At 41.9% G+C, this 17,509-nt stretch overlaps 1 protein-coding gene across 3 annotated transcripts; it reads right to left on the bottom strand.

The window, feature by feature from the left end:
• Positions 1 to 2,212: 2,212 nt before the first annotated feature.
• CDC6 (cell division cycle 6) lies at positions 2,213 to 17,495 on the bottom strand. 3 transcript variants are annotated; one of them, XM_004378069.2, is made up of 12 exons: positions 16,646 to 17,495; positions 11,042 to 11,232; positions 10,090 to 10,371; positions 9,765 to 9,964; positions 9,334 to 9,509; positions 8,812 to 8,918; positions 8,232 to 8,371; positions 7,640 to 7,740; positions 6,427 to 6,491; positions 3,824 to 4,026; positions 3,354 to 3,494; positions 2,213 to 2,990 (listed from the first exon to the last, which is right to left on the bottom strand). In XM_004378069.2, the coding sequence occupies exons 2-12, from the start codon at positions 11,217 to 11,219 to the stop codon at positions 2,901 to 2,903; spliced, it is 1,683 nt and encodes a 560-aa protein (XP_004378126.1). In that variant the 5' UTR covers positions 11,220 to 11,232; positions 16,646 to 17,495; the 3' UTR covers positions 2,213 to 2,900. The 3 variants fall into 3 exon arrangements, with proteins under 3 accessions (XP_004378126.1, XP_023588594.1, XP_023588593.1); XM_023732826.1 differs by lacking the exon at positions 16,646 to 17,495 and adding an exon at positions 12,046 to 12,334; XM_023732825.1 differs by lacking the exon at positions 16,646 to 17,495 and adding an exon at positions 12,094 to 12,164.
• Positions 17,496 to 17,509: the final 14 nt, after the last annotated feature.

The following is a 17,509-nucleotide window of genomic DNA, read 5'->3' as shown; positions in this document are numbered from 1 at the left end:
AAATGTGAATAAAACCTCAATCTTGGTGCTCTCTTTTGATCTCCGATTTGTAGTACTAACACCTCTGAATAGATATTTCTAAAAATCCCTAGGTCATATCTCATTCCCACTTCCCAGTTCTTACTCGTGTATCTTAAAAAGGGCACTTAATAAAGGTAAGGAGCAATGGAGGAATGGAAGAGAGAATAGGACTCTGCCAAATTTTTTGATCTCTGGAGAGTTTGGACCTCGCACAGTCTTGCCAGTTACGTAGCCACAGGCAAGTCTGCATTGAGCCAGCTCTGGGCTGAAACCCACACCAGCTTTATTACGTCTATGTTCTTTCCATGGCAATACCCACCAATGCTCCAAGGAAGCTTAATCTGCTTCTGGGGGGGTGGGTGGGGACCAGGATATAGACACACAGCCGACAATCTTCAAGAGGAAGAATGTAGGTCAGCATCTTTGCCACTACTCCATGTGAAGCAGCCTATGATCATGGCAAAAACTAGTAACCACAAGCCCATCTCATCCTGCTAAAAATCCCACCACCTTCCTGTAGTCTCAGCTTCAGTGAGAATAGCCCGCAAGGAAAGGACTTTCTTCCTCCTCTCAAGCTGCTCCCTGGCTGTCTGAATTACACTTAAGACTTTGCTGACAAGCATACATCAGTTTTTCTCCCACAAGGGCAGCAGAAGCCAGGCAGGGATTCTAAGCCTGCTTTACGCATCATTGACAGAACCAACCCTGTTCCAATTGCTGAAGTCTTAAGAGCAGCAATGACCTAGAAATTGACAGTGGGGGGAGAACTGAAGGGAAGGAAGCTAACAAACCAATATATAGAAAACCCTATTTCCAAATACCAGGGGAAAGGGAGAGAGGAGGTAGAGAGAAAAGAAATTTGGCCCCTTTGAATCTGCAAATGTGATCTTGGCTGGAAGCCACGGAAGATTTGTAGCAGCCCCACTGCGAGTCAAGCCATGTTCCTGACTCAAGCCCCAGTTAAGAGGAAGGCGCCAAGCCTCAAACACAATGAGGTGGGGAGGCCACTCCTTTTTGGGCAGGATCCTACTGTGGACACAGAACAGACAGCAGCTGCCCACAGTGTGGAAACAAACTGTAAAGCAGTCACGTCTCTTAAGGCAGCAGCATCCAATAAAATGTAATTTAAATCAACCCTCGCATCTGTTCTCAATCCCATTCAGTCTCTGCTTTCCCTCAGCCTTCGGACAATCTTTGCAATTATGTTTGTTAACCCTTATAGACCCAGACACTTTCCATCCTTCTAGGTATGAAACCGTGTTCCCCACTTGCAAATGACCCTCAGATGGGATGAGTGCTCTCATAAAGGAGTGTGAGAATGGGAATGGCATTTAGACTTAGGTCTACAGACGATCCTCTGCTACACACACCAGTGGGCAGTGTTCATTTCAGAGGGTTCTCTCTCCTCACCCTTCTTCTATCCCATACCACCTGCTGTAACACGGATCACATTGCAGGGATACGGTGAGCAGAATGAATGAAACAGTGGCCAACAGATCATCTGTACACATATCAAGTTCCCAAACTCAAGTCCATGTCAGGAAGGCAGGCAAGCAGACGTGCTCAGGGAGAAGCAGAGACTTGGTCTCTGGCTCTCAAACCATTCACCTCACACATGGTTTGCATTCCAAGCATTTGCTTGAGTTACAAAGCATAGCAACCTCCCATAGGAATCAAACTTCAGTACTTTTTTCCCCTACCCTCAAAAGAAAAAGTACCCCAGCCCCAAGTCTGCACTTTTAACGCAGTCAGTGTTATAATGGCGCCCTCTGGTGTCCCTGCCACAAATTGCCACTGGAAATCAAAGCCAGAAAAGAGGAATCTTGAGTAACCATATGGATTAATTTATCTAATACCGGAAAAATATGTGGTTTAGACGAAACTCCAACCCTAAACGAAGCCATCTTGAAACAAGCTGCTTCGTCCAGGGGCAGCTAAGACTGTGAGACAGTTGGGAATTTTCATATTGTCTTCTGAAAGCTTGAGCTCTCTTAAAATGTGATTGCTTAAGCACAACTGAAGAACGTAATTGATGTCACTGAATTGTACATGTAGAAATTTTTGAAATGGTATATCTTTGGCTATGTATATTTTCACAAAAAAAAAAGGTCCTCCAAGGTTGAGAAGGGAGAGTGTTGATGTGTCATGGGGTTGTTAACCAATGTCATAAAACAATATGTGTACTGACTGTTTAATGAGAAACTTTGTTCTGTAAACCTTCACCTTAAGTACAATAAAAGAAATTTAAAAAAAAAAAAGTGATTGCTTAGAAAGACAAAGAATGCAACTTGAAAATAAATATATTCACAATCGAATGTTACATTCTCCTTAACCACCCCCACAATCTTGGGAGTGCCCAAGAAACTCAACAAGTCTTTAAAATGTCACAGTGTGGTAGTATCTGCAATGTGAACTCAGTATACTCCAAAAAGAAATAAATTATTTGACCAAAATGTCCTCCAAATCTCCATGTGGACTTATTTTCTTGAGTCATCCTTTTTCATTGTTCTTACTCTATCCCCAAATTTCTTAACAAAATATACTGATGTTTGAGGAAATTAAGAGGTAAATACGTGTACATTCCACAACACAAATCTGTATACTTGCAAGTATATTGGTAGGAGACACAAAAGTGGTAGAGGTAGTCAAAGTAATTAAAAAGGGTCTACTTGGTCATTTTTATGGGTAAAAATAAAAAGACCCAAAGATATGATTCTGTGCCAATACTCACAGATTTGTAGATTAAAATTAATTGGTTTCAAGTAAAAAGGTCATATTTGTTTTCAGATCTGAAAATAAAGTATTAAAATGAACCTCTGTAGCTCTCTAAATGCCAGATGGATATTTTTGGATGGGGTATTAAGAGTTAAGAGGAGAATTTAAGGCAATCCAGTAGTTAAGATATTTCCAATGAAAGCTTTGTCTTTCAGAGCATGCTCTATTTCCTTCTCTTCAATCTTCAAAAACACCTGGAAAGAGAAAAGGATTTCTCACCCTGCAGAACTCACAAAAGCAAAGCTGTTACTACACAAACTTATACCATGTGAAATTTTTCTCACAAGACGCAAACAAGTTAAACACTGCTTTTTCTCATCAGAATAGTAAGCTGTTTACTCCTATAGAATGAAACTTAATGTCAGAGAGACAAAATTCTCCTTGAAAAAAATCTCATTCACATCGTACCCCCATTCCCACACACTTCAAACTCCACCTAACAAAAACCAAACTGTTTATCTAATTGGGGTCATTTTTTAATCTTTACTTTAGCAAAGAATAAGCTCTCCAGAACAGGACAATTAAAAGCACCATCAGAAAGAAGCAGTTAGTTGTACCTTTGTGAAGCGGGCTTCCTTGTTTTTCTTTAATCCTAAAATGCCCCTGGCCTCCAAGAGCTCTGAAAGTGACAAACACTCTGACTGGTCCACAGATGCCACCTGCTGTTTTCGACAGACGTTACTATAGGCTTCATATAACTGGGAGGAAACAAGGGAGAACAAATATTGCTTAAAAGTCACATCTTATCTCCTGTTACCATACAATCTTTTAAAAGACATGAGTCTGGGCTTGCAAAAAAGTTATCTTAATATACGATTTCCCCTTTTCAATATGATAAATTCTCAACCACAACCCAAGGGAAATAAAGTTAGCTGCTTTCTATATAGTACCAGTATTTACTCTTTCTGTTAAAAATCCATTTTTAATTCATATCAGCTGGAGCCTAACAGGCCTTTTGGAAAATATCTGCTCTATGAAGCAGATTCTCATCTCTACCCAGTTCCATCTGCTGAGATGCCCAACTTACCTTCCCCATAGTGACCTCTTTGATTTTCAACTGCCTGCTCAAGAGCACTAAAGAACAGACTAAGATCTTCTGCTGAAGAGGGAAGGAATCTTGTGCTCCTTCTTGGCCCAAAGTCATCCTGTTACCATCAACTTCTGAAATAACTCGGGATATGTGAGTAAGACCAACCCGCTTGGGAACCAGAGCCTCAGAGGATGACTTACCTATAAAGTAAATAAATCAAGCTTAATTAGATTTTTAAAGTAGTGTGTATACATGTGTGTTGAGACCAATGATACTATTTTTTAGCTGCAGGAAATTCAAGTATAGTCATGTGGTAGCAAAGCAGGGGTTCCAACTCTCTGGAAGCCAAAGGATGAAAGGGAATACTGGTATGGATTGAATTGTGTTCCCCAAAAGTTATACTGAAGTCCTAACCTGTGTACCTATAACTATGACCATGTTTGGAAATAGAGGTTTTTCTTTTGTTATGCTAACAAGGACATGTCAGAATAGGGTGGGTCGTAAACCTAATCCCTTTCGAGTGATGTCTAATAAAGGAACACCAAGGATTCTGGCAGCCACCAAAAACCAGGAGAGAGAACCACAGAAGCAATCGACACAGCTGAGACCCTGATTTGGACTTTTAGTCTCCAGAACTGTGAGAAAATAAATTTCTGTTCTTTAAAGCCATCTATGTGTGGTATTTTTGTTATGGCAGCCCTAGGAAACCAAGGCAAATACTATCCTCAGAAAGATCCAAAATAATGTAGGGTGACTTGGAAAGTAGAGTTATTCTTTTCCTGGTCAGAATAGTAAGCTATTTTGTCCTGTAGAATGTTATTTAATGTCAGAGAGACAAAATCCTCCTCAGAAAAGAGTAACGGCCAGACAGAAAACTACTGTATTCTGCCTTGGGAGTTCCTGATGTCTCAAAGGTAAAGAAGAAAAGAACCTTGAAGCAAAGATGATGACTGTGCTTGGTAATTAATAAAGGAAAAAAAGTTTAAAAAATTACCCAATCGTTTGAGTCAAATGAGGGGCAAAATGTGGACTGTAAAGTCAGTCCCATCAGTCCTCCAGACGGCCTACCCAAATGACCTTTGAGGTTTGGTTCACTTGCCCAAGCAGATTTGCAGTAGAGCAACACTTGAGAAAACATCATTGGATATCTTACCAGATAGCACCATCTCAAAAGCCGGAGGTTGGGAAACTGCCAAGAAGCTGCATAGGACTATGGCCTCATTGTTTGGAGATGCCCGAATTGCAAGACGGAGGAGGATTTGCCCTGTAACAACCTCTGCCTGAAGTTACTTCCTGAGACCATTTGCAGTTCCCCCACAACAATTTTCTACTTCATTACAACAAACAGGATGCTGCAGAGGACTACTAGCAGTAGAGGAACCAAAGATCACTGATCAAATAACAGAATCTTAAAGTTGAAAGGAATTTAAAGGTCTATTCTTGCTCCCTACCAGACAGCTGAGTCCCCTATAAAATAATCCCAACAAGTGGTCATCTAGCCAGTTTTTGTTTAAATATCTTCAATGCTGGGGAACTCACTATGTTTCAAAGAAGCCCAGTGAGTTCTATTTATTAGAAAGTTTCTTCTTTTATTTGGTTGACGTCAGGTCTCTATAGCTTTCTGGAACCATTAGAAGCCAATCCCACACATATCAGAAGTCAAAAGACAGGAATTACATTAGTCTAACAATTTATGCCAGGAATTTACAATCTGTATTATCTGTGTGTGCACTCATGGGGGGCACTGACAAGCCTAAATGTTATTTGGAAGGGAAAAAAAGAATAATCTGAAAAGCTGAAGAGGAGGAAGAAACCAGTATCTAGCTTATACATTGGCATATATTGCCTACCATCAACCTAAGCACTACGTTTGCCTACTTCTGAAATATTTATTATTAATTTTATTTTAACAAGTCGATGAAAAGAAGTTTTATGTAGAACTACAGTGCTAGAAACAAATTTAATAACTCCCAACCAGTGCAGGGGTAAAGGAAGAAACAATCAAATCAGACTGTCCTGTTTCTAAAGATTAACACTGGAAATTAAAAGCTGACAAGATACATGGTTCATGGCCATTTGACATCTGCCACAGCCAAGAGAGCAAGGCTGAGGGAAAGGAAAATTAATTATGTCATTTGTAATAGCCTGCGGTTTACTGCAGCAATATGATCTTTGTACTTCTACTCTCCTGGACTTGTTTAAAGACTTGAGATATCCCAAGCTGAACTCACAATTCTTTCACCCGACTCTCTTTTATTTACCGGGACTTACTTTCACTTGTATCGAGACCCAAAGTGCACTCAACATAAGCACACAGAGAGAGGCTGGTTTGACATTATTGTCTACAGTTTTCATTCCTAGAGCTTGGGAAGAAAACTTTCTCTGTCCCAGCCGTTTATGTAACACCCTAGGGAACTCATTTCCAGTAATGCATGGACTATATGGTACCAGCAGGCAAGACTGAAACAAGGAAGATGAAACTGACCAAAAACACAGACATAAAAATGGGCGGATGTGGATTTAACTACGCTCATGTCATCTTTCAGAAAAGTTAAGCTTCCAACACCAAAGGAAGACAGGAAGGAGATAAAACTACTTACATTCAGACAGTGGTTTGAGGATAGTCTGGCTTTTGACATCCGACTCTACAATTTCAATAGCTCGTCTATAAAAAAAATAGTTCTACAATTAATTTAGGCTGAGCCAAACCAAACACCACACCAAACCACCAAGCTCAAAACCAGGCACATTAACTAAAAAACAGTATGTTTTATCATTTTAAAGCCCCCAAACAAAACTGGGTTATGTCTCAGCCAAAGGGGACTTAATTGCCTTGGAATAATTCATGGACCAAGGAATTCAAGAAACTTCAACACTACACGGTTTCCTCTTATAGATGCCAAGTAGGTCACATCATACATGGAACATTTTGGACAAGGAGAAAATGTCATGGATGAGGGAGAGGAGATGCAATGTGGGTGACTAAGGAGAGTAAGCACAACCCACATACATTAGACCTACGGGGGAGTTCTTGGTTATATCTACATGGGATTCATGTAGGCTAAACCACACCAGCCTACACGACTCATAGTTGCAGTCTCTACCCAAGTAGTTTGCTGACGAGGGTAGACTTTCAAATCCAGGATCATGCCATCTAGCAAGAGGAAGAGCTCACTCTCCCACTGCTCTCTCTAAAGTGCTTTGCCCACAGGAAGCCATAAGCCAGACCTGGATCTTCTGCATGACAGTAGAAGGAGGTTGGACCAGTGGGCCAGCACAGCAAGTATCATTTTAATGGACCCAGTGTCCCTACTGGGAAGGAAGAAATTTCATCAGTCAGCACGGGATGCTTTCCCCAGCAGGAGGGGCAGGGGGATGCGAAGAGAGAGCAGTCTGGAGTACAACTGTGAGGCCCACCAACTGGAGGGAAGTGGTGCTCACGAAAGCAAAGGAAGAGGGAAAAAAGTCTAAAGGCAAAGATGGTTCAGGTCCATAAATAAACCTGCTTGAGACCAGCTAATGGAAAAGTAAACTGGAGTCTTTTTTAATACAAATGTAATTAACCAATCTATAATCACCACAGGGAGTGCCAGCAACATCTCATTTGTTTCTCCCTCTGTAGGTAATGGACTGATAATGTTTCAGACATTAACACCGTGGAAATGCAGAGCTCCCCACTGAGAAACAAGTCCTCCTTTCTGAGCATAAAAAGTAGCAGAATGAAGCCTCTTAAGCCATATTCACTTGAGTTACATGAGACAATTAACAGCATTTCTTTTTTTAATAAAAGCGACCAACAGTGCCATAACTCACCTGCAAACATCTAGCGCTTTGCGAACATCTCCTGACACAGCTGAGACTTTGCGAGCACAGAACTGAATTGCAGCGTTATCCAGAACCTGATCTCTAGACACCTTCAGACAACACCAAAAAGATGACAGTTTGGACTATAAGATTTCCCTTCTCTGGAATCTAGGTCCCAGTCATAAATATTTTCAGTTAAGTCTAAGCTTGATTGGCCACCCTATGGTCTAAGAGATGACTTCTGCTCATAAGTAAATGGAGATGTTTGAGAGAGAGAATTTTCACATGTTTAAACATTTTGTAGGAATATGGCAGAGGTTCAGAAATGGAAAAAAGCAATTAAACTTAGCAAAAGGTTTTCATAGGCCCTATTTTTAAGGGCTAAGGAAGCACTTGAGTGATTCCTCTAATTCCTGTTTTATTCTAATACTGAGCCATATAAATAGAACCATATGTGGGAATTCATACAAGTGTTTTCACTATGGCCCATAGAAACTCAACTGGTAAAGCAATCAATGCAAAAATAACTTAGAAGCATTGTTACATTTTCCCACCACAGGTGATCCAAAAAACATATTTTGGCACAATGGTTGGCACTCACCTGATTAAGTCGATCCTGCAAGATAGTGGCTATCTGATTTCTGGTATAAGGTGGGAAGTTTAACAGCTGTGGCTTACATTTTTCTCTAGCTTGAAGCCTAGGCAGAATTCTGTCTGTGAGATCCAAGGTATTAGCAATACCTGAGGAAGAGATAAATAACATTAATCATTGGCCAAATCATCCTAAGAAAAAAACCAAACACTTTGAAAGCTAAATAAAATTTCCAGTTATAATCCAGCATTCCAGTTGAATTGTTTCCCAGTTAGCCCCCAACAGCCATTAGTTACGATGTACATAGTCATCATAGAATGTTCTTTTTAAGTTAGGTATAGAATTGTTCCTGATAAGCAGGACCAGATACCCCAAAATCAATGGCCTCTGAAATGCAATATAATGTCATTTCTACTCAGACTTAACAAGATTGATTTGCCTTAGATTAAACTTACTATTTAGAGTAGTTTTCTTATTTTGACACGTAAGCAGAAAGCCGGTTTTAGGTAAAATAGGTGATAAGTAAGCTGAACAGAGATAATGGAGAACACTTTAGAACCACATGTAACATGAACAACTGAGTACTAACCAATCAACACCAATCGAGAGTTGCTTAGCCATGGCCATTCAAACAGTGTGTACAATACATCCTGCCCTTTGCTGTCCAGCTGATCCATCTCATCCAACACCAACACACTACATATAAAGAGAAACAATTAGTATCCGGGTTCATCTTCTTAAACCTCCAATCTGTTTGGTTTGGGCTGATGTTAGGTTACCTTCTTGAAGCTAAAACCAGTGTGAGATCATCATCCGTCCTATTTCCATTCATTGTTAAAATGACATGACAACCTCTCCTCATGAACAAGTAACTTCCAGGTATCTTCAAACAATTAGTTTAAAGACATTTTTTCCAATTTATAACTAGAAAAGTGTATAGAAGGTATATTTTTCTTCTTTCCCTTTATGTTTATGTAACTGCCTCTCATATATCGAACATAGGAAATGTTGTTTATGAGTAAACTGACAATCCAAAAGACCAGAATGTGAGTTTGTGGGCAACAGACCTTGCAGATTTTCAAAGCACAACATGCAGCAGAGCAATACTTACACCATGGGGCCCTTCTCGGCAGTCATATGTTTTTCTAACTTCCTCATCATGTCCTTCCCAGCTGGCCTGGATACTCCTTCCTGACAAATCTCCTGAGCAATAGCTGGGAATACAGCCTGCGCACTCCTTAAGGACATGCAATTCAGCATGATAGTTTTAAAGCCTTTCAGTTCCTTCTAGAAAAACACAAACATGAGAGAGTTACTTTGGTCTCAGATAAAGATTTGATGGAACCTAGACTGTCTTTGAGGAACTAACAGCATACAAGACCAGAAGCTCCACTTTCATTTGGAAAGACAAAAACAATGAGAAATGAAAAATTCCCTATTCTGGGGAAAACTTCAATCCTCTAAGTACTTCTATTCTTTCTTAACCCTCAATAACCATGTTTCATTCTAGCACGAGCATCATAATCCAGATTCTCAATGTACCTTGAGGTCTTGCAGAATTCGGCTTAAGCAGGCAGTTTTTCCAGTTCCAGGAGCACCAGAAAGATAAAGACTTCCAGCTTTTTTTCCACAGATGTGCTCCCTTAGGAAACTCCTGATGACATCCATCTCCGTTTCCCTGGCAGGCAGCCGATCCGGGACAGCTGTATTCAGGACCAGCTTTGCTTGCTGGTAGCAAGAGCCTGTGCCAGACACGAAAGGACAATTAGACACAACAGAAGGTGACTAAGAAGACCCACTGGGTTTCATTTGGAGTCATCAGCCTTGTTTATAAGAATGCACTAACAGCTGCCATTTAAGAACAAACCTTCTTGTTTGAATAGTCCTATACATTCAGATTCTTTCTCCAGTGGACATCTCAGCTCAGAATTTGTTGTAATCTCTTGACCTTTTCGAACCGAGGAAAGTATTTTGTTTCGGTGAATGCTGGCTTGTTCTCTTTTGCTAGGAGACTTAACTGTCCGCTGATTGTCAAATACCAGTTTGCGCCCCTTAGGCATATGTGAGCTAGGGGGACCATTCTCTTTCTTGCCTTGCTTTGGTGGAGAACAGGAAGGTAAACGGGGAGTGTTGCACAGGTTGTCAGCACCTGAAATATATTAAAATCAAAATGTGGTCATTCATAGCACTGGACAGTAAAAGGACTTGCAAAGACTTCTGGCTCCTCCAGAAAGATGTGAATTTCTACCTGGGTCTGAACCACCAAAAGAGAATGCTTTATCGCTAGGAACAAATATTGGCCACCAGATGGCGCAACTGAATTTTACTAGGGAGAAACCAAATGGGTTTTAGTGGGAAGAGGTTCTAAGATTGTTCTAACAGTATTTCTCAACTTGGGCACCACTGACATCTTGGAAGGGATAATTCTTTGTTTGGGGGGGGGGTTCCTGTGCACTGTAGGATGTTTAGCAGCCTCCTTGGCTTCTAACCACTATGCTAGAAGCACCCACTCAGTTGTGTCACAATCTCTCAGTTGTGACAATCAAAATGTCTCCAGATACAGCCAAATCATCCCCTCCCCATTAGAAACAGCTGCTCTAAAACAAGAAAGCGTTGCCAACTACTGTTCTAAAACAAGAACTGAAAATATCCAGGATGCCACCTACTTGCTTCTCCTAATTTCACAAATACTGAGGCAAATTTCCAAAATACTATATAACTGCAAGGTCATTTAAAACATTGTCAGAACTAAGTACAGTATTAAGGAGAAGTTGAGAGCTACTAGCTCAAGAATTGTACCTAAAAGACAGATAGCTTACCTAGACGTTTTCTGGGGCTGAGAGGCAGAATTTTTTCACAAGGAGAACGTGGTATAGCCTGGACACGTGTTGGTTCTAGTTTGGTGTCACTACAGTTTTTAGCTTTGTCCAATGTCCGAGACAACTTCTTTTTGGGAAAATTGATGGTAGCCTGTGACTGGGATCGGGTTCGAGGCATAATGGCAACACAGCTAAGTGTGAGAAAGAACCGGACGGGCAGTCAATATATACAAGTGAAGGGAAAAGAACCTAACATGCAAGTTCTTTAAACTGTTGTTCACTGGTGCTCATGACCAATGGCCACTTCATGAGTAAATTACATTATAGCAATATTTTAGCATTCAGTTCTGCTTCCTATCCAAATGGATACAGTAATAGCTAACACTGAATGTCTACCTACTGTGTATAAAAAGCTGTTATAAGCATTTAACATATATTAACTTATTTAAGTTTTACAACTGCCCTAAGGTAGGTACTATTATAATCCCTGTTTTACAGATGAGGAAACAGGCACGGAGGCCCAAAGTCACATATCGAAAAGTAGGAAATCAGGGACATAACACCAGGTACTCTAGCTCCAGAGTCCAAGTTCTTAACCACTTGAACGATATTGCTTCTTATGCAATAAGAAGTTTATTTTAACTGATTTCTATAGTACGTCTAATTCCCTCACTCCAGGCAGCGGAATATCTTTATCACCAGCTTAGCCCAGCAACCTTCCACATTTAGTCTCCCCCAGTTCTTCCCTTTGCCTCTGCACTCAGTCCTCACTCAACCCCCACCCCGGAACATCTCCCTCCTACAGCATTCAGCTTCTTTACACCACGCCCAGCTGCCAGAACTCCTCTGAGCGTCCACATTCCCTCCTCTGACCCTGACCTCAGACCTCACCTAATCTCAGCTCTCCTCCCCTCACTTCACTCTAGCCTCACAGGATCCCACAACCCTCTCCCTAACCCTCACGGAACTCCGCGGCTTCCCAGACCCCAGGCCTCCCCGAGCACCTTTCTCCCCCACAATCCTCTCCTTTCCACTTCACGGGGCTTCGTCACCTCAGCGCAGGCTTTTTCTCACGTCTCACACAAACGGCCTCAGAGATTCTCCACGACAAGCTTCAGCACAGATATCGGCAGCAGCTAACCCCTTCCGCGCTCGCGCCAAATCTGCAGAACTGCAGCGCTCCCGCCTCCCGCCAAAGCCCGACCAGGCTTCTGATTGGCCGTCGCAAGGGCGCCACGCGCCTCGGCCACCGCCCCTTTTCCTTCTCCCAGTCCAACAGGAAGGCCCAGAGCCAATAAGAGACTCCCAGGTCTCGGCGCCACCGTGAGGCCACGCCCACTGAGTGGTGAAGGCATCTGCATCCGGGGCCTGCGCGGAAAGACGGGCCGTTGCGGTGAGGGCGGCACTGGTTAAGGCGAACTCGCCACACCGCGAAGCCCACCGGGAGGTGTAGTCTTTGCCCCACGCAACTCTGAAGTTCCGCGCTTTTCTGTCTGTGCGATGTGTAAAGATGTGGTGACCCTTTTTCTTGCCTAACGTAGCCATTTTAATTACCCTGATGCACTAGATTTTCACAGAGCTACTACGTTAATACCTACCATTTATTGAGCGGGTCTGTGTGGTTGGCACGACGCTAGGCGCTTAACTCCCTAGTCTTCCACAAAGCAAATGTGCAAACGGTAATTAGAGGTCACAGCACCTTGGTGCTGGCGTAGGACCCAAATTTCTTGCTACCCAAGACAATGGTTTTTGTAAAGTTCTACACATACTTAAATTACACTATATCACAGTATCTCACTGATTGGTGCTTCAAAGGTGACTAGGGCCAGACCTCTGCTTTTATTTGTTCAAGGTAAGAACTATTACATTCTGTACACCTTGTTATCATTAATTCCATTAATCCACACATTATAAGGAGTGGAGAGAATTATGGTCCTTTAAAATCTTTTTTTTTTTTTTTTTTTAAATGGCTAACCACTAGGGTTTCAGGGCCGGGAAAGCTATAGAAAAACAGGCAAGCTGAGCTTTTAATGAAAAACATAAATTAGAGCTGTAATTTACAGGCTAGCTTCCAATGCTAATACCTCATCTAAGCCTCAGGTTCCTTTAAAGGCCAAAACCTAATTCGAGGTGATGGTAAACATTTATCTTTTATCTTTCAATATCAAATGAAATAGAACCATAAAGCCAAGAAATAGGAAAGCAACTATTAGAGCCAGCACTTAATTGTAGTTAGTTCATACAGATGAGCCAATATTGAGTGCTTTAAGTGTATGCCAGGGGCTGGGCTCAGTATTTTGCCTATTATCACATTAATCCTCCCTCACAAGCACCCCACGAAGTTAGTATTATTTCCATTTTACATATGAGGAAACTGAAGTAGAGGTGGTTGAACAAACACACTAGTAAGTGGAAGACCTGGATTTGAAGCCGGGAGATCAAACTCCTGACCACTTAATCACAGAGGGAAGATTAGACAGATGCAGTTTCTAATATGGCCTTCTAATTAGGAAGAGATGGTGAACGGAATATCTAGCAGCGGAAAACTACCAAGAGGAAAGAAAGCAGGCTGCCATGAATGGAAAAGAGCTTACATACTATAGAGGATTTAGACCAGTGGACATTTCTGGTCTCTTTAATTGGGTAATAGAACCCAGAAAGCAACCTTCACCATTTTTATAAACTGGACACCTAAAAAATTGTCCTTAATAATCTGAAATAAGGTGTGCCCAGACAGCTTTAAGAGATGGTGGTAGAGTACAACCTACCCCATTACAGTGGGACACAGGGAGTAAAGAAGCCTGTGAGTACTTAATGTGCATCTTGGAGCCTATGAAAACACACACCAGGAAATACAGCACTTGTTAAAGAAAAGCCTACAAGAGTAAATAACCACTGTGGAAGCAGGGAGAATTACAGAATGTCAGGACTGAAAGGGCTCTAGGTTACCTACTTGAAGCTTGCCCTTTCTAATGCTTCAGTAACATCATGCACACACCACCACCGTTTCTCACTTCTGTGCCTTTGTCCATGCTGTTTCCTCTGTCTGGAATGCTGATCCATCCTCCTTCCCTGGCTAACTCCCCTGAAGCCTTTTAATACCCTGCACAGGTTTCTCCAGGTAGCTATGTTGAAGTCTTCTCCTACCTAGACTATGAGCTCTTTGGTAGCAAAGGCGTGCTCTACTATCTTCATATTGTGGATGCCTGGCACAGAGTAAACATGCAGTAAATGCTTGCTGAATAAAGGGATGGAAAGGACATTCCTGACAAGGGGGCATCCACCCTTTGCATGAACATTTTTTCTAGCTGGATAGCATATAGTCTTTTAAATCTCACATGCACACACTCCTAAACCTAAGAGTGAAGAATGAATTAAATTATGTACAAAACTAGACTGGGCTCCAGTGATGTCAGAGGCAAAGCACTTCCCTATAGTTGTCCTCTAGGGCAGTCTGGGCCCTGAGATATTTTAGTTCTCTTAATATGTTTGCAGAGCACTAGGAAGTCAAGGACAGGTAGCCTCCCTACAATGAGTTGCACAGTTTGTGGCTGAGTTGGGCCGGGAAATAAGAGGCACATTCACCGTAAGTAGCTATGTCTCAGAAATACAGTGAGCAAACAAGTGTCCTTATCACCTGCCAACTCATACAGTGTTACGGAGGAGGAATCAAATCACACTGGAAGGACTTGTCTGGCATCCTTTTGTGTGAGTGTCCTCATGTACACACACACAGACTAACAATACCATCCCAGTAAAGCCTGGAGGGTTAGGAAGTTGAGGGTCATTATACTCCATTTGAATGCCATTTAAAGTCACAGGAGGAACAGTTATTAAATCAATAAATAGGTAGTTTATTAATCATATTAATAACAATGATGGGTCAAATAATTAGGAGTTCAGCCAATCTGGTAAGTATGGATGAAAATGAAAGAAGGGCTTTCTTCCCCTCCCTCCCCAACCCTCGAAGGTTTTTATATCTAATTATGTGCGTGATTCATAGACACACCCATTATGAATCAGTATGGGAAATAATTTCAAGACCTTTGCTAGTGACGAAAGTGCAAGTTGAGCTCAGTGGTTCTTATGACAGCTGACCACAGTAAGCAGAGAATGCCTGGTTGAATTTTTACACCTAAAGTCAAAGTTCAAGAAAGTGACCTAAGGTTTCAACTAAAAAGCAGTGAAGAAAAACAGCCAACACCCACATAAAAACAGAAACACAGTCTGCTCTGCCCCCATCTTTTCTTCCACTCTTCAATTTGAGAACCTGTCATGCAACATAGGTAGAATCATAAAAAGGGATATCAGGAGAGGATACAGAGGGCCTTCTGGGTACAGAAATCAAGGGCAAAAGGGAGTTACATGGCAAATAAAAAATAACGTCCAACTCTATCAGAATCACCTCGTCAGCCTGGTTAACTAGAACTGTTATTTTCAAAATAGCGCAAAAGGGGAGGAGAGAAAACACTTGATGTCTCAGGCGCCTCCGCCCTACTACATCTGCTTTCGGGGTGGGGGGGCCCTGGAGTCAAACCACTACACTAACCTGGACTATGAGGCAACAGATTTCATTCCCTCTCTCAGCCACCACTTGAGGCAGTATTCCAGACAAGAGTACAGTTTTGTTTTGTTTTGTTTTGAAATAAGATTTAATTAAACTGCATGGCATTCAGAAGAAAGAAATGTACCAAAGAATACAACCTGAGACCGGATTATACATCTTGGGGGGGAGGAGTGAAGGGAATCAAGGGTATTTGGGAGGAGCACTGTAATCAGAATATAACTCCAAAATAAATCATATAATAAATTATTTTTTTAATTGATCCACATACAGACACACACACACACACACACATTCACACATGTCATTCTAGTCTTTTATTCAGTGTTGACTGTGACTTCCATGCTGGTCATCCTGGGAAAGGACAGCGGTTAGAAATTCAGAAAAAATGCTAGGCCCCTCTGCCACCGTGGAATAAAATTTAAGACAATTAGAGGGAACCCACTAGGTTGTCAGAAACAGAAAGAAGAAAACAGCAGTTATCAAGGAAGATTTTAATTGCTTCAAAGAGGAAGAGAGGAAGAAAGCACAGAAATTTCTAACACAAGTAAAGGCACAATGAACGTGGAGTTGAATGGAACCAAACTCTGCCTTCAGTTAAACAGCTTTTTTTTAAAAAATGTTTCTGAAAGTGATTGTTTTTAAGAGATGAGTTGTGAAGGCAGAGTTGTATGGCCCTCTCTCTCTCCCCTCCCATTCCCTAAAGGGTGGCTGGCAAAAAGCCAGCTTGAACACACAGCCAGGGACTGAGATTCAATAGGGAAAGAAAGACTTCGACTGGAATGTGAAGAATTAGATTCGCAATTGGTCGCAGGTCAGGTTTCCAGAAGGACACAGCTCAATGTAGTGCCATTAAAGGGCCTCAGATGTCCTACACTCCACCCCCTAGAGCTTTGCAGAAGGGAAGAACCCTGGAGTCATACTTCTCCCCGACTCCCATAACCAGCCTACAGATTATTTCAAGTGATCAGGAGAATAAAAACACACCCCAACCCTGAGTTGCCCTACTGTAGCAAGTCTATTTACAACTTTTTTCTCACCTCTCCCTGGAGGTAAATCTGGGTTTCAAGTTGGGAGGCTGTGGGGTGAAGAGATTCCCCCAGTGCAACGGCCAGTGACTAGTCTCCTTGTCTTTGCCAACTGGGAGGGCCGGGATGGAGCAGCCTCACATCCATCAGGTAGGGTAGCACTCTCACTCTGGAGACCCAGGTTATGGAAATGACGTGGCTTTGTGCAGTAGTTGGAGTAAATCCCCACACTAAAGAAAATCACACGTGGAATATCAAAGTGCTCTGGTCCAGGTTTGGTGACCAGGGAGAGGGGGAAGAGAGGCATTTAGCTCATTTAAAAACCTGGAGGCCGCGGCCCTCCTTACCAGACAGAGCGGTAAGAATCAACTATGTTTTCCCACCAGGGAAAAATACCACAAAACCCAACCCACACAAGGGCTTTTAACACCACAGATTCCTGATGCTTAACTGGGCAATGTCTCTTCCTTTGGGAGGGGGCAAGGGAGTTAATGGGACTGGGCAACAGCCTCAACATGAGACCACCCAATCTTCCACTGAAGAGACGACAGTCTCACAAGCAGATAAAAAGAGCAGTTTAAAAGGTGAGAAGCTTTAGTGCTCTTGCAGCCAGCCCACCTTAAACCTGTATTACAAGCTTTTTACAACATACAAAATAGATCAATAACTATGAGGATCACATTCTCAATCTTCAATAGTAAATATACATGATAATAAATCTGTTATTAACAGCAAGACCAAATAGTGTATAAGGCAAAAACATTTAAATAGGTACTGTGTCACCACCATGCTCTGAAAAAGAAAACTCTTCTAACTAGATCTAGGCCCAGGCCCTTTTTCAGGAGGCCGATACAACACTAATACAATTAATACCCA

This window comes from Trichechus manatus, unplaced genomic scaffold (genome assembly GCF_000243295.1).
Source record: "Trichechus manatus latirostris isolate Lorelei unplaced genomic scaffold, TriManLat1.0 scaffold00054, whole genome shotgun sequence".
Taxonomy (NCBI): Eukaryota; Metazoa; Chordata; class Mammalia; order Sirenia; family Trichechidae; genus Trichechus; species Trichechus manatus.
This window is presented reverse-complemented; position numbering and strand designations above follow the sequence as displayed.